The 12,582-nt window shown below is 38.4% G+C and overlaps 1 protein-coding gene across 6 annotated transcripts in view; it reads left to right on the top strand.

Annotated features, from left to right (window-relative positions):
* ADGRV1 (adhesion G protein-coupled receptor V1) overlaps positions 1–12,582 on the top strand; it is a 299,412-nt gene that overhangs the window by 39,259 nt on the left and 247,571 nt on the right. For all 6 annotated transcript variants that reach the window (XM_080371326.1, XM_080371327.1, XM_080371328.1 and 3 more), the window contains 2 exons: positions 1,732–1,908; positions 2,961–3,184. In XM_080371326.1, coding sequence (XP_080227452.1) covers positions 1,732–1,908; positions 2,961–3,184 — 401 coding nt within the window. The remainder of the gene's footprint in view (positions 1–1,731; positions 1,909–2,960; positions 3,185–12,582) is intronic.

Here is a 12,582-nt window from a genome sequence, read left to right as displayed (position 1 = left end):
AGAAAAATACCCCTATTTATCACTATGACAATCCTTCCACATTGTGAATAAATGATAATCTCAGTGAACATGTTTAGAATGAGAAGATTACAGAGTTTGTACTAGGCACAATAAAGGATCAACTCAGGAATCAGGGGAGGAGGAGTGGAGGAGGAAATGAAGCTTAAACACAAGTAGAGAATGGATAGAGGAACTGGAGAAGTGAGATTAACATTCTTTAGTGACATCTTCAATTAAGTAACCTACTGTAGTCTGAGGAGCAGGTTTTGGTACAGATAGGAAGATTAACTAATTTAATAAAAAACTGGTCTTTATTATTCAATTCACAGTGCTTTCTTTTTTTTTTTTCTTCCTTGTGAGCTTATTTGCTTTAAAAGGGAACACCAAACTAAAAATAAATAAATAAATAAATAATCGGTTCTTCATTAATTATTACTTTAATCTCAAAGTTACTATCCAGGATCAGAAGCACTTAAGGTGAATTGTTTCAGCTGTGTGGTATTTCAGAAACTTTACTGAGCTAACAACCACACAGTGTACCACCTCCACACTGTTAATTGCAGGACCAGGGGCTACTTTAAAAGAAAGTTTAGAAAACAAGCAAAACAAACAGCCCCACCATCTCTTCCTCAGACTCTCAATAACTAGCTGGTATGGTTGAGAATCAGTTACTGAATACAGTATTTGTAGAACAGTTCCATCTGTCATCAAATAAAATGTGCATGAATATTTTTGTGTGTTACCCAACCAATGGCAGAACAAAGTGTGTTACAGCCCAAGTATTTTGTATATATTGGTTTTAAGAATTGAAGGGATTTAAAACTCATCAGCTGAAATAGTGATTCACAATCACTATAAGGATTTAAATAAGGCCACTTCTCCGTCCTCCAATAAAACCTTCATATATGATAACATCTGTTAACTCCAAGCCAAAAACATTCTTGTGGGAATTAAAAGGTGGTTGTCATTGGTGGTTCATGCACTAGCAGAATGTTTGCAGAAATATATGCAAATCAGTTATGGATACAGTTATTATAATGATGATTGTAGACAGAATCACATGGTATAAATTGTATTTGAAAGAAATATTTAAACAGCCAAGTCCTGCTTTCCTTACTGTGTCAGTACTGCTGCTGGGTTTAGTGACTGACATCTCTTTTTCAAAGAAAGGGTAAATGTTTTCCTATTTCTTAGTATAAATAAAAATCAGAAATTTGTTAACACAAGAGGAGAATACAGTTTTGAAATACTGTACTGATTTTCAATTCTGAGTGCAATTCTAATGTATTAGTTATTACAAACAGTGAAGTCCTTGAAGTTGTATGAGAGAGGAAAGAAGATTGGATCATTCTTTGGCTTCTGGTTCGAGTGACTTCAGCAGATCTTTATCAATGCATGACACAAAAAATGAAGTTTGAATGATACCTGGGCCACTTGTCAAATCAATACTGTTATTCATAGGTCTAGTAATGAATCAACCGATCTAGAAGATTCATTGTCCCACTACAAACATTTAGCTGTGTATACAAACATGATTTGTCTGAGAGGTATACCATTCTGCTGCCAGATATGCACTTAATTTCTTTGATGCAACATCTTATACATTTTCATTGCCTGTAAGAGAAATTTCTTCTGGAGATATTTTGCTCCCTGTGTATGGAACTTACTCTGAAATGTCAGAATTGGTACTAAGGCTTTTGTTTCTCAATTTTTTCTTTCTTTTTCCTACAGCTGGAAAAAGTTGAGCTGGTGGATAGGATTCCTCTAGTCCCACCTCTGAGTCCTAGATTAGGCGAGATTCGAAATATTTCTCTGAGGATCACTCCAGATATTGCAAATGGAGAAATAGGCTTTACTAGTAATCTTCCAATTATTATTTCTGAGCCAGAAGATTCCCCCGCTACAGTGGTAAGTAAACCTTTTTATATTGTCCCTTTGTATGGTAAAAGCAAAGTTTGCTATATTCAGGATAAAATTGGAAGTTAATGTGAGAAAAGTCCTTCCTCTAAAGTACTGCCTGATCCCACATATTCCCCTGCTTAAAACACAAACAAACAACAACCCCCACCTCCACCCCCAAAACCCCACATGCTTGTAAAATTAAGGTCTGAAACAATATTAGTCATTATCAGAAAAATGAGGTTGATCTTTGCTTTCTCTGTAAGCATCTACAACTGATTAGGTCTTGATGTTCACACAGAAGATACTGCAGACAGATTTAATCTGTCTCACCCACGACAAAGGTAGTAACATAAAGTGGGACTGATATTGCTTCTAAATTTCCTCAAAATCTCTGTGCATCTTATAGTCGACTGACTTACATGCAAACAAAAAATTTGGCTCACTGGGTGTGTTTTCCAACAATTACACTTTTTAGCTTTCTGGGAACCCAAAGGAGTATTTTCAAAAGCATTGCCATCCATCTGAGTGCTGTAGTCCCAGCTGAAGAAAGATTTAAAAAAATTTTTTTTCATACATTTTCCCTTTTTTCTCTGGTTATCTTCACTGAAATTTTCCCACAAATCCTGAATCAGATAACTTGTTTCTGATTCTCAGATTAAAACTGCTAATTTCCTTAAGCAGAGTACAGGTCGCCACTGTACTATAACAACCAAAGTAAAATTATGGTAGTCATATCTAAAACCTAGCTTGTGTCTTGGTGGGGTGGGCACTGATTATATCAGTCATACCAGGCTTTTTGTGTTCATAGTTCCTTAGTGATTTGTCATATTAATGATCTGCCATCTCCACTAAGTATACAACTGATAAATGGTTAAAAGGATAAGATTCAATACATATTTTTGTTCATAATATTGTCTTTGATTTCATGTCTTATACATCAGTATGAATAAAAAACCAAGCTGGATATTTTGAGGTTCATACTCAAATAGCAATTTGAAAGGGAGTAATTGTTTCTGTATATAGTTTTACAAATCACAACAAACTCATGTGTTTCATAGGTTTCCATTGCATTGCATCGAGATGGGACTGATGGTCAAGCAACCGTGTTTTGGAGTTTGAAACCCTCTGGTGTCAATCAAAAGGCAGTAACACATGATGATATAAGTCCTTTTAATGGCTCTGTTGTTTTCTTATCTGGGCAAAGTGATACCACAATCAACATTACTATTAAAGCTGATGATATACCTGAAATGAATGAAACTGTGTTATTAACTTTGGACAGGTATTGTACCCAAATCTTTATACATTGTATCAGTTGAAATACTCAATTTATATATAACAAATTAGCACAGTATTAATTAGGTTGTGTTGGCTGTATTGGGTCGATAGGTGCCTGAAGGAATATTAGGTCCTTTATTCAGACTGTGTATGGATTCTTCTTTGACTGGAGATCAATGTAAGAAGCTGTGTTGTATTTATCATTTAATGACTTAGTTTTGTTTATATTTTGATGAAAGTAATGTATGCTATGTAGAAAGTTACTTCTGCTTTGATCTTTAGTTATAGCACATAACACATATCTTTTCAGAAAAGTAATATTTAGTGAGATAATGAAGAAAACTGTAGTGAAGTGTAGAAAGCAATAACTGTTTCAGTCCAAAATAGGATTATAGCTATGTGTCATTGCAGAATTAGATCAGATTTTTATTTGTTTGACCTATGAGTTCCATATTGCTTGCTCTTAATAATTAGATACTTCCATCGCAACTCCTGGGTTCCAAAATGGCCCAGTGTGACCACTACCACACACTTCAGCTATAAAGAGAGCAATAGTGTTTCTGAAGCACAGTGTTGTAGTCTCCCTTTTGTGTGAGATCGGGATTATAGGATAATTAAGGCTGTGAGGGACCTTCAGGAGATACTATTATCTGCATGTGAACACTACTCTGAATACTTGAATTAGTTCATGTCCAGGAATGTATTCTCTTTTTGATTTACTAGCAGGAGAATCTTGGCTATGTATTGTGTCCTGCTTACAACAACTCAGTTGCATATATAGTTTAGAAATAACCTCACTTCTACTACCTCCTGTTAGTCTAAGGTCCATTTTCCCACTTTTTCTGGGAACATACTAATAGGTGCCTGCCAGCTTCCACATCCACATTGAACATCTACTACTTACACCGTCCTTACCTTATGCAGAAGTGTTCTTGGCCTACATAGGAAGTGCAGACTAGCCCTTGAGAACTTCAACACTGGACACCCATGTTGATTACATACTAGCAAAACCAGCAACCAGCTGTTCAAGCTGTTGCTGATGCTGTTTTGGAAAGCCTGCTTTTTGAACATCATTCTGTCACACAGGGAAAGATGTTCCTCCACTGCAGGGTTGTCCAGCTTCTGTAGAAGCTGGCTGGTGGATGCATCTACTGCAGAATGAGTTATTTCATTCTACCTTGGCTACCCACTGCCTTGAAAACACAGTCCTGTTCAAGACAAAAACAAATGGAGAGTACTGAAAAAGTTCTCTGCTTTCCGTCCTGTGGATGAAACTGGTTTGTCTCAAGGAATTGATTAGAGTCTCTGGCACAAAGCAGGAAACTCAGATTAGAAATGGTGATAGAAGTTGTGAAGAAGTTATGTAAGGTGGCCAGAAAATCAAATTGGAAGGTTAGGAAACAAGCAAGTAGAGGAAGTAGAAAGCATAAAATACTAAATGTTTAAGTTCTGACAGCTCTCCAGAGGTGTGTAACTAGAGCTTCCTGGCACTTATTCTGAGTAGTAACCCTAGACTGTGCCTTGAAAATGGTGGTGCAGTAAAGATTGAACTGGCAGTTGAACAAACGTAACCACTGTTCTGCTTTTACTGTGTGTAGTGGGAGTAGTAGGTTCTGCTGATCATGAAGTGGTTGGTAAAAAGTGTGCCAGCAGTAAGCAGGTTTCCCACACTTGGCAATGTCAGAGGGTGAAGTAAGGAACAGGTGGTCTGGCCTGGAAAAAGAAGTAAAAACGAAGAGGAGGTAAAATCTGAACTTTTCTTTAGACATGGATAGTCTCGCTAAAGGCTATGAGTGAAATTTGGCAACTTGAACATTAGCAGAAGCCAAGAATGAGATGACTGCAAAGATATCCATTCAGTACTGGAGATGACTCTTCAAATCAAGGTTGAAGGATACTGGCAGGGTTATGTGTGTAACCTTGTGGTATTGCTTTCTGCATAGTTTGTGTTTTCTGGATGAACAGAAGATGTTAGTTTCCAAGGCTGGCAGCCAGCACCTCACAGCAGTAGTGAATTAGCATGAAAACAAAGATGCACTGTGCTGTGGATGTGCTTGTACTGTTCTATAAATTTAGCATAAGTCAGTAGCAAAATAGAGCATGTAAGAACTTTAATGAAACTATAGACATAGAACTATGTTCATAAGCATTCTATTTATTGCAATTAGTAATAGCATGGGTAAAATAATAAAAATAATTAGTTCTAACAAGGATGTATTATTTACAACTCAGCGGTGTTGTTAAGGCACTTTACATTTTAAACAAGCTTTGATTGCATCCATAACTATAAAATACACTTTCTAAGCCATTAAAAATAATATTTTCCTTCCTTGCTTTATGGCCTCTGTCCATAGGCCATAGATATTAAAAATAACTCTGAATACTGTCCAGAAAATGAAGGCCAGTGTATTTAATGAAGAATATGCTTCCTAAGAAAACAAATGAGTAATAAAGAAGCAAGACAATCCTGTACCTGCTGAAGCTTCTTCGTGTTTTCTTTTTTTAGGAGCAGCTTCAGGTTGAATGACTGCCCATATCTAAATAGGCCTGAATGGAGACCAAACATAAATAAAGCCAGATGTCTGTAGTGAAATCTGTATGAGAAAAAAAAGGCCTTGGTCTTCTTGATGACTGTAGGTGTAACAGGCCATGGAAACTGTGTGTATGCTTTGTGAAAGCATATATACATACTAGGGCTGTTCATTTTACCTGGTAAGCACAAACAGAACCCAGCTTCTTAAAAATCTGATTTTTTTTTTTCCTTCTGCACAACGTATTCTCCTACTGGCAGTTGTCACCCTGTCAGTAAGCCAGGACCTCCAGGGCACACGGGTTGTGTTTGCACTCTTAAATGAATGGTACTGAGAGTGAGAACTTAGGGACTTCAGGGTCTGGGAACAGCAGTACACTGATAGGTTTATTTTTATTTGTGAAAGTGGTAATCCATGAATAGGTGACTGTTTAAATAGTCCTTATGCTCAATTTTTGAGTCATGACTCATATAATTTAGGATGCCAGAACAGATTCACGTATGTCTGTTGTGACCTAAATCTCATCTGCTATATATAACAAAGCAAAATCGAAGCAATGTAACGTGGGATTTTCTATATTCTGGTGGTTTCTGTGATGCAAGACACATTTCCATAGGCTGAAATTCTGTCTTGAGTAAACTTAGAAAATAGATTTTTAAAAAAATCAGAATGTAAAACATAGGTTTAACTGTTTTAAATTGTGAAATGTCTGGGAGTTTTTAAACATTCTTGTGCTTAAGAGGATACTTCATGACAAAAAGTTAGCAAATCGTATGTCACGTGAAAAGCGGGGCAAGGCAGGGGGGAATCCTCCCAACCCCAGGTGTTGGAACTGTCTGTTAGTGCCCCAGGAAAGCCAAGACCCTTGTGCCCCACCGGTCTGTCAGCGTCCCGTTACAAGGACCCTTCACTGACCAGTCCCACTGGATCGAAAGGCAATTCGACTGCCTTGTTCAGGGAGGCACACCAGCCGCACCAGGGGGACCTCTCAGCAGGTCTGCCCGCTTTATATGAATGTGTTACCCGCTGCCAGCAACTGCTAGTGCCCACAGAAGACTCGCACTAACAGTTTACAGAATAACACTCTTTATTATAAAATTATGACAAGTTAAGATTCATGATTGGCGGTGATGGGGACTATCTGATTGAAATGATACACTACTAAACTATATACAACCAAAACCTTAATTACTAATGTCAGCTAGAATGAGTTAGTTATTTAGCATACATAAGTCACAGTTCTTACCCAATAGGCATCCCTATCGGGGGAGAAGACAGGTTCAGCCTGTCGCCTGACCCCAGAAGTTATGATGGAATGTTACCCCCCTCATCTGTCCACTTCTTATACTTCATAGTACATTGCATATTCATTATGATACACAATATTGGTTAGAAGTTTCTTGCTTCTAATGCAAATTAGTATGCATCCTCAGACAGCACCACTGAAGTTCTCTGCTGACTACACATGCTCCTCAAGCGGGATTTTGCCCTCTTTCAGGAATGCTATTTGAGTTGGAGGTTGTGATCTCCCACTATCACTATTATCTTTGTCCTATTTTCTGTTGATGTCAGTGGATTGCCAACACCTTATCCTGTTTCCTCTCATAGCCAGAACTTTCCTCACTTGAAGGCTTCTTTCTGTGTAACTTAGGTAATGGTGCTCTTTTCACTATCTGTTCTCATGCTCCCCAAGGCTGACTCCCTTGGTTAGAAGTCCCTTCATTCATAACAACTTCAGAGTGGGTCAGATTGACCTAGCTTTGTGAGCACTGAACCAGAGTTGAGTAATCCGTGAGTTTACACAACTCCCTGGACTTATTTCATTCCAGGACCAGTCCATTTCCATCACATTTAGGTGGAGCTTGGGTGACTCCAGTCATATGTATTGTTGTTACTAACTGGTATTGTGTGCCCAGCGAGGTGTAGTAGTACCTTGTAGGCAGGTAGCTTTGAGATGGAGCTGTGCGTTAGTGTTACGATGAGTTTTTTTCACCTGAGGAAAGTAATTTTGCCGCAATGGTTGGCTCAGCCACAGACATCTCATGGATCCTTCATGTGACAACTGCTGTGCAGCTGATCAGCTGTGTGGTGCCATCGAGTTCCCGTTCCCGCAGGGAGCACAACAGAGCCTGGCCGTGGGGTCTCCACTCTGCTCCATCCTCCATCACTCCCATCAGCATGTGCTGAGCTGGCAGGCTGTGCTGCTTAGGGAACTGTGAGGATGTAGGCTCCGTGCATGCCAACCACCCTGAGGGTAATAGCTGTATTTTACCCTAAAAAAGCTTTCTGTAATACTATGCTTCTGTTAGGACCCAGATTTTCTCTAATTCCTCCCCCAAGGTGATTTTCCCACATCACAGAAGGACTATTTAAAGCACTGCATACTATGTATGGTCCTTGACTCAGGGCTCAAGTAATGTTCATGTATTGGGGGTTGCTCTCTGCATTTGCATGCACAGAAACACTAATATACTGTTTAATGGAGCTGGGATTTTCTCCCAACTAGGTGATTTCCTGTAGTTAGCATCTGTTTCAAAACTATTTATCTTTGTTACTATTTTTAGTAATTTTTCCATTAAGTAATACATGTGATGCTATATAAATTAACTCTTTCTTTGTAAAATATTGGCTTTTTCTTCAGGGGTTTGGTCAGACTTTGTTTTGATGGGGAAAAAGTTATTTGAAAATAGTAGCAGAATATTAAAATAAGTGCTACTGGACACGTACTGCTATCTTTTATTTCTTTTCAAAATAATAGCACCATATATCTCCTGCTATGAATAACAAAATTTAAAATATCCTCCAAAATCAAATAATTTGTGGATTAAAACTGGAGATAAGGTGTTCCCTCTGATGAAAAGCACTGTGGAAAATAATGTAGCAAATCCTATTTTAATACTGTTCTTTAAATAAAAATTAAATCAGTAGATAATTCTGTGAAAGATAATTCTTGAAGAAGGGGTGAACACTGACTGCAAATCTAGGAAGCAAAGTGAGTAACATTCCACAGGCAATCTGAACGTGCCTTTTCTGAGATACCTTGATAGAAAAGAAAGTTTTTTAGGGAAGTGAGTAATAGCAATGCAGGTTCAGGGTTACAGTTCAGTTTCTCAGGTGCCTTTTGAAACGTTCACTTTCTGCAAAAGTCCAATTCTTGGTCCAGAGCAATCAAATTTGACCACGTTGGATCTCTTAATAATTATTATTTTATTTGCAGTGGTGTTTAGTTCATAACAACATTGAAATTGCCATGTTACTTTAAACTCGGTCAAGCGTCTTCTTTCTGCTATTTTGTAGCAGTACGCTTTTAAAAAAGGGCAAGAAACATTTTGAAGCTTGAGTTAAATTGTCCTAATTAATCTGTAGTTCTTGCTAAATAATTTTTTTTTTTTTTAAGGAAAGAATTTCCCTACTGACAGGTCATTTCCCATGAGATTTGTTGTATGGGAAGTGGTTTTTTTACAGCTGTTTAATCACAGAAAACACAGTTACACTGTTTGAGATTGTGTTTCTTACATTAGCATCATAAACACTGCCAGCACTGGTCCTCTGTGATAAAATGAATCTTCATGTCCACAGACAGCCATTTTACAGAAAAAGTTAAGCTGAGGAGAAAGACAGGGAAGTGGCTTTCCCAGTGAGAGTGACCTCCTTACTCCTGGTCAAGTGGTCTTTCTAGTAGCTGAAGATCCTTGGTATGGCTAAGCAATTGTGTTCAAGGAGCTGTTTTAACTTTTTTCATTACTTCCGAATGCCCCCACAAGGGCAAACCATGAGTTTGTGAGGTTCTGAATAGCTATTTTTTTCTGTTTCCACACCGCTATTACAGGAGTGCCTAAAGAGTTGGTTTCACATACAAGTTCTGAAACTGGACTGGACTGATCCTGTGCTCTCCATGGCAGTTTAGACATCTTTACTCTGTGATGAAAGGACTACATGAATGCTGGACATTGTCAGGGCACGTAGCAAGAGCTGATGGCTGGTGGCCTGCAGGCAGTGTGGTGGTGTAGAGCCAGAAGTCCAGCCTGATGACACAGCTGGATAGGCGGGGGCCCATCCCACTGCCCCTAGCGATGCAGGAGAGCAGGACGGAGCAGGTTGCAGGGGGCAACCTGGAGTCCAGGGCATCAGGCAAGGTCATGGTGGTGGGGCAGGTCAAGCCAGGAGCACATACCAGGTTTCGGCTGGATGATGGTCACTGGGGTCAGTCACAGCCCAGCAATTAGCAGGCAGGGCCACAGCGAGGAGACAAATCCAAAGTCAAGCCAGAAGGTCACCTGGTGCGTCCTGGTCCAGGGATGCATGAGAGTTTGTATGTGTGTACCTTAGGCTGTAGACACGAGGGATCCGATTGTGTACATGGTTCGTTGCTCATGTAACAGCAGCTGGCAGTTAGAAGCCTAAGCCTAGGTGTTTCTACTCCATTTTTGCACAGGCTGTTTTATGCCTTTTTTGAATAGTAACCAACATTCACTATGTCAGAGTAGAGAGAGCAATCTGGCCAGTCAGGCAGAGAAAACATGGTCAGATCACTCAGCCAGCCAATCATTGATCCTAGTGTTGAAAATAGGACTTGGGTGGAGAAATCTCCAGAACAATGGTTTCCTTTAGCAGTGGATGGGCTGAAGCTACATAGTTGCTTTCTGACCTGCAGGTTCTCTAGATGCTGATCTGACTTCCACTGTGGCTGTTTAAAAGTAATGAAGTATTTCCAGTCTTAGTCCTTTCAAAGAACACCCGGAGATGCACAAGGTGCACACCTCATGCTACTTTGTGAATTGTTTCATTTCTCCTACCCTCTGGATTTCTGCAGTGCTGCCATTGTGCGTGACAATTTAATGTAAGACTGTAGTACTAATCACCTTAACAGAGGACTGTTTTTGTCTGTGCCGTGTTTGGACTCATGCAGTGTAACTTCATGAAGCTGAAAGATTGTATTTCTGGCACACCCTTTCTCTTTTGGTGATTATGTCTTAACTACTTAAGCTTGTACATATGTACAAAAACCTTACTTAACGTAATAGTTCATTTGTATTCTCTGTTGAAAATTGTATTATCAACAGCTTAATGATATAATTGAATTTCAGCATCGGAATTTTCCCCATGAGCTTTTCGTTGTATTAATGCTTTGATGGTTCTGGAACACTTTTGCGTACATTTCTGAAGGAAGGGAGAATGCCTTAATATATAGTATTTAAGATCTAGCTTCACTGGAAATCAATGAGAAATTTCTATTAATTCAGATCTCCTATTTAGAAAAATGTAGCCGCAGGTGTATTTGCTTTATTTTCTCAGACTTTTGAATGAACTCTTATCTCTGTTGAATACGGAACCCGAGTTCTTTATGAGATTAGTGAAGTCAGAATTTCACTTTGTAAATGCTGTGGTAATCTGTTTATGGTATTTTGATGGGAAGTGCAGGTTTATATTTAACATATATTTATTTTAGATTAAGAAAGTCAAATTGCGTGATTGCCATTGTAGAATAATACTGCCCTTTCATCTGATTTGATATGGTAGTTTTGTTATAGGTGCTTGGCCAAAACAGAACCAATTAAGAGGTTACCAAATACACTTTTCTTATTCTTGTATTTTTGTATAATTTTGTGTTGGTGTTTTACTTTGGTAATCTGGTTAACTGAAAAATTGTCAAAAATGAAATTTGATGTAACTTTGTGCCAAAATAGTTTTTGATATGTATCTGTTATAGGTCCCACTGTGCTTATCTCTTTTTATTATTACTTTGGCAGGTTGATGAAATACCATGGAAACATGTAGATTTTCTTTGGTTTTTTTTTCTTTTTTTTTTTTTTTTATGAAGGTCTGTTTATAAGTGTGGGCTGCTGATGCAGTTGTGAGCAGGCACAGAGGCTGGCAGTAAATGAGCCCTTGGACAAGGGCTTGGTAGGGTGTACGATGAATGGGTCTTGACATCCTGAATTGGTCATGGGGTCATTTCTCCTAAGTGGGAGTTGCCCACTTGCTAGCATTTGTCAGCAAGAGAATGCCAAGCAAGTAGGGTTCCCATAAAATGAACATTATAAGAATTTGGAAAGGAAAAAGGAAGCTTTGTGGGTTGTTTGTTTGTTTTGTAATTATTATTCTTCTTTTCTAAAATTATTAGTATTGAAATTCTAGCAAGTGGCACTTTCCTTCCCCCATCCCCTTTTTCTTTCTTTCTGTGTTGACAGGGTAGAGACAGAAAGGTTTGTCGTGTATTTTGGGTAAGTGCAGTCAACTGCGGTTTGTCTTCAGTGAAGCAATGCTTTGTTTTACAAGTGATTGATTTGGACAGAATCTCAATAATTTCTTTTTCTCTCAGGGATCACATCTTCTGCATCTCTTTGGACAATGCATGCTTGCCCTTTTGTGTTTAATTTGATGGCACGGGGTTCTGGCTTGAAGGCATTTCTTTATTTAGGATTTGTGAATGATTAAAGTTATGAATGCATGGCTCAGTGTTTGTATTTGAGCATTTTCTGCAATAATGGATTAGTTGTTTGAAACTGCAAGAAATACGATTTGCCCCAACTGAATGACTGAGTTCACTAGAATTTTAGAGAAGTATTCTGTGATCAAAGATGAGCAGTTACCTTGCTTTTGAATAGCTTACATTTAGTTTATGTTAAACAGACATAATTCTGTCTGCTGACATATTTTTCAAATATGCAAAAAACATGACATGTTACCCTTTTAATAGATATTTCCTGATCTTCACTACAAGATACATTGCTATTTATTTTTTTTATGTGTGGGCGTTCCAGTTGTTTATGGAGTGTTTGTGGAAACAGTTCTGGAACTGATTTCAAATATTGGATTATAGCACATCACATGTCTTTCTACATGAAACAGTGTTTCAGGAAGTCTGGGT

The sequence above is a fragment of the Falco punctatus genome, assembly GCF_963210335.1.
Source record: "Falco punctatus genome assembly, chromosome: Z".
NCBI classification, from domain to species: Eukaryota; Metazoa; Chordata; class Aves; order Falconiformes; family Falconidae; genus Falco; species Falco punctatus.
The sequence above is the reverse complement of the archived record's forward strand: the minus strand, read 5'-3'. Positions and strand labels throughout refer to the sequence as shown.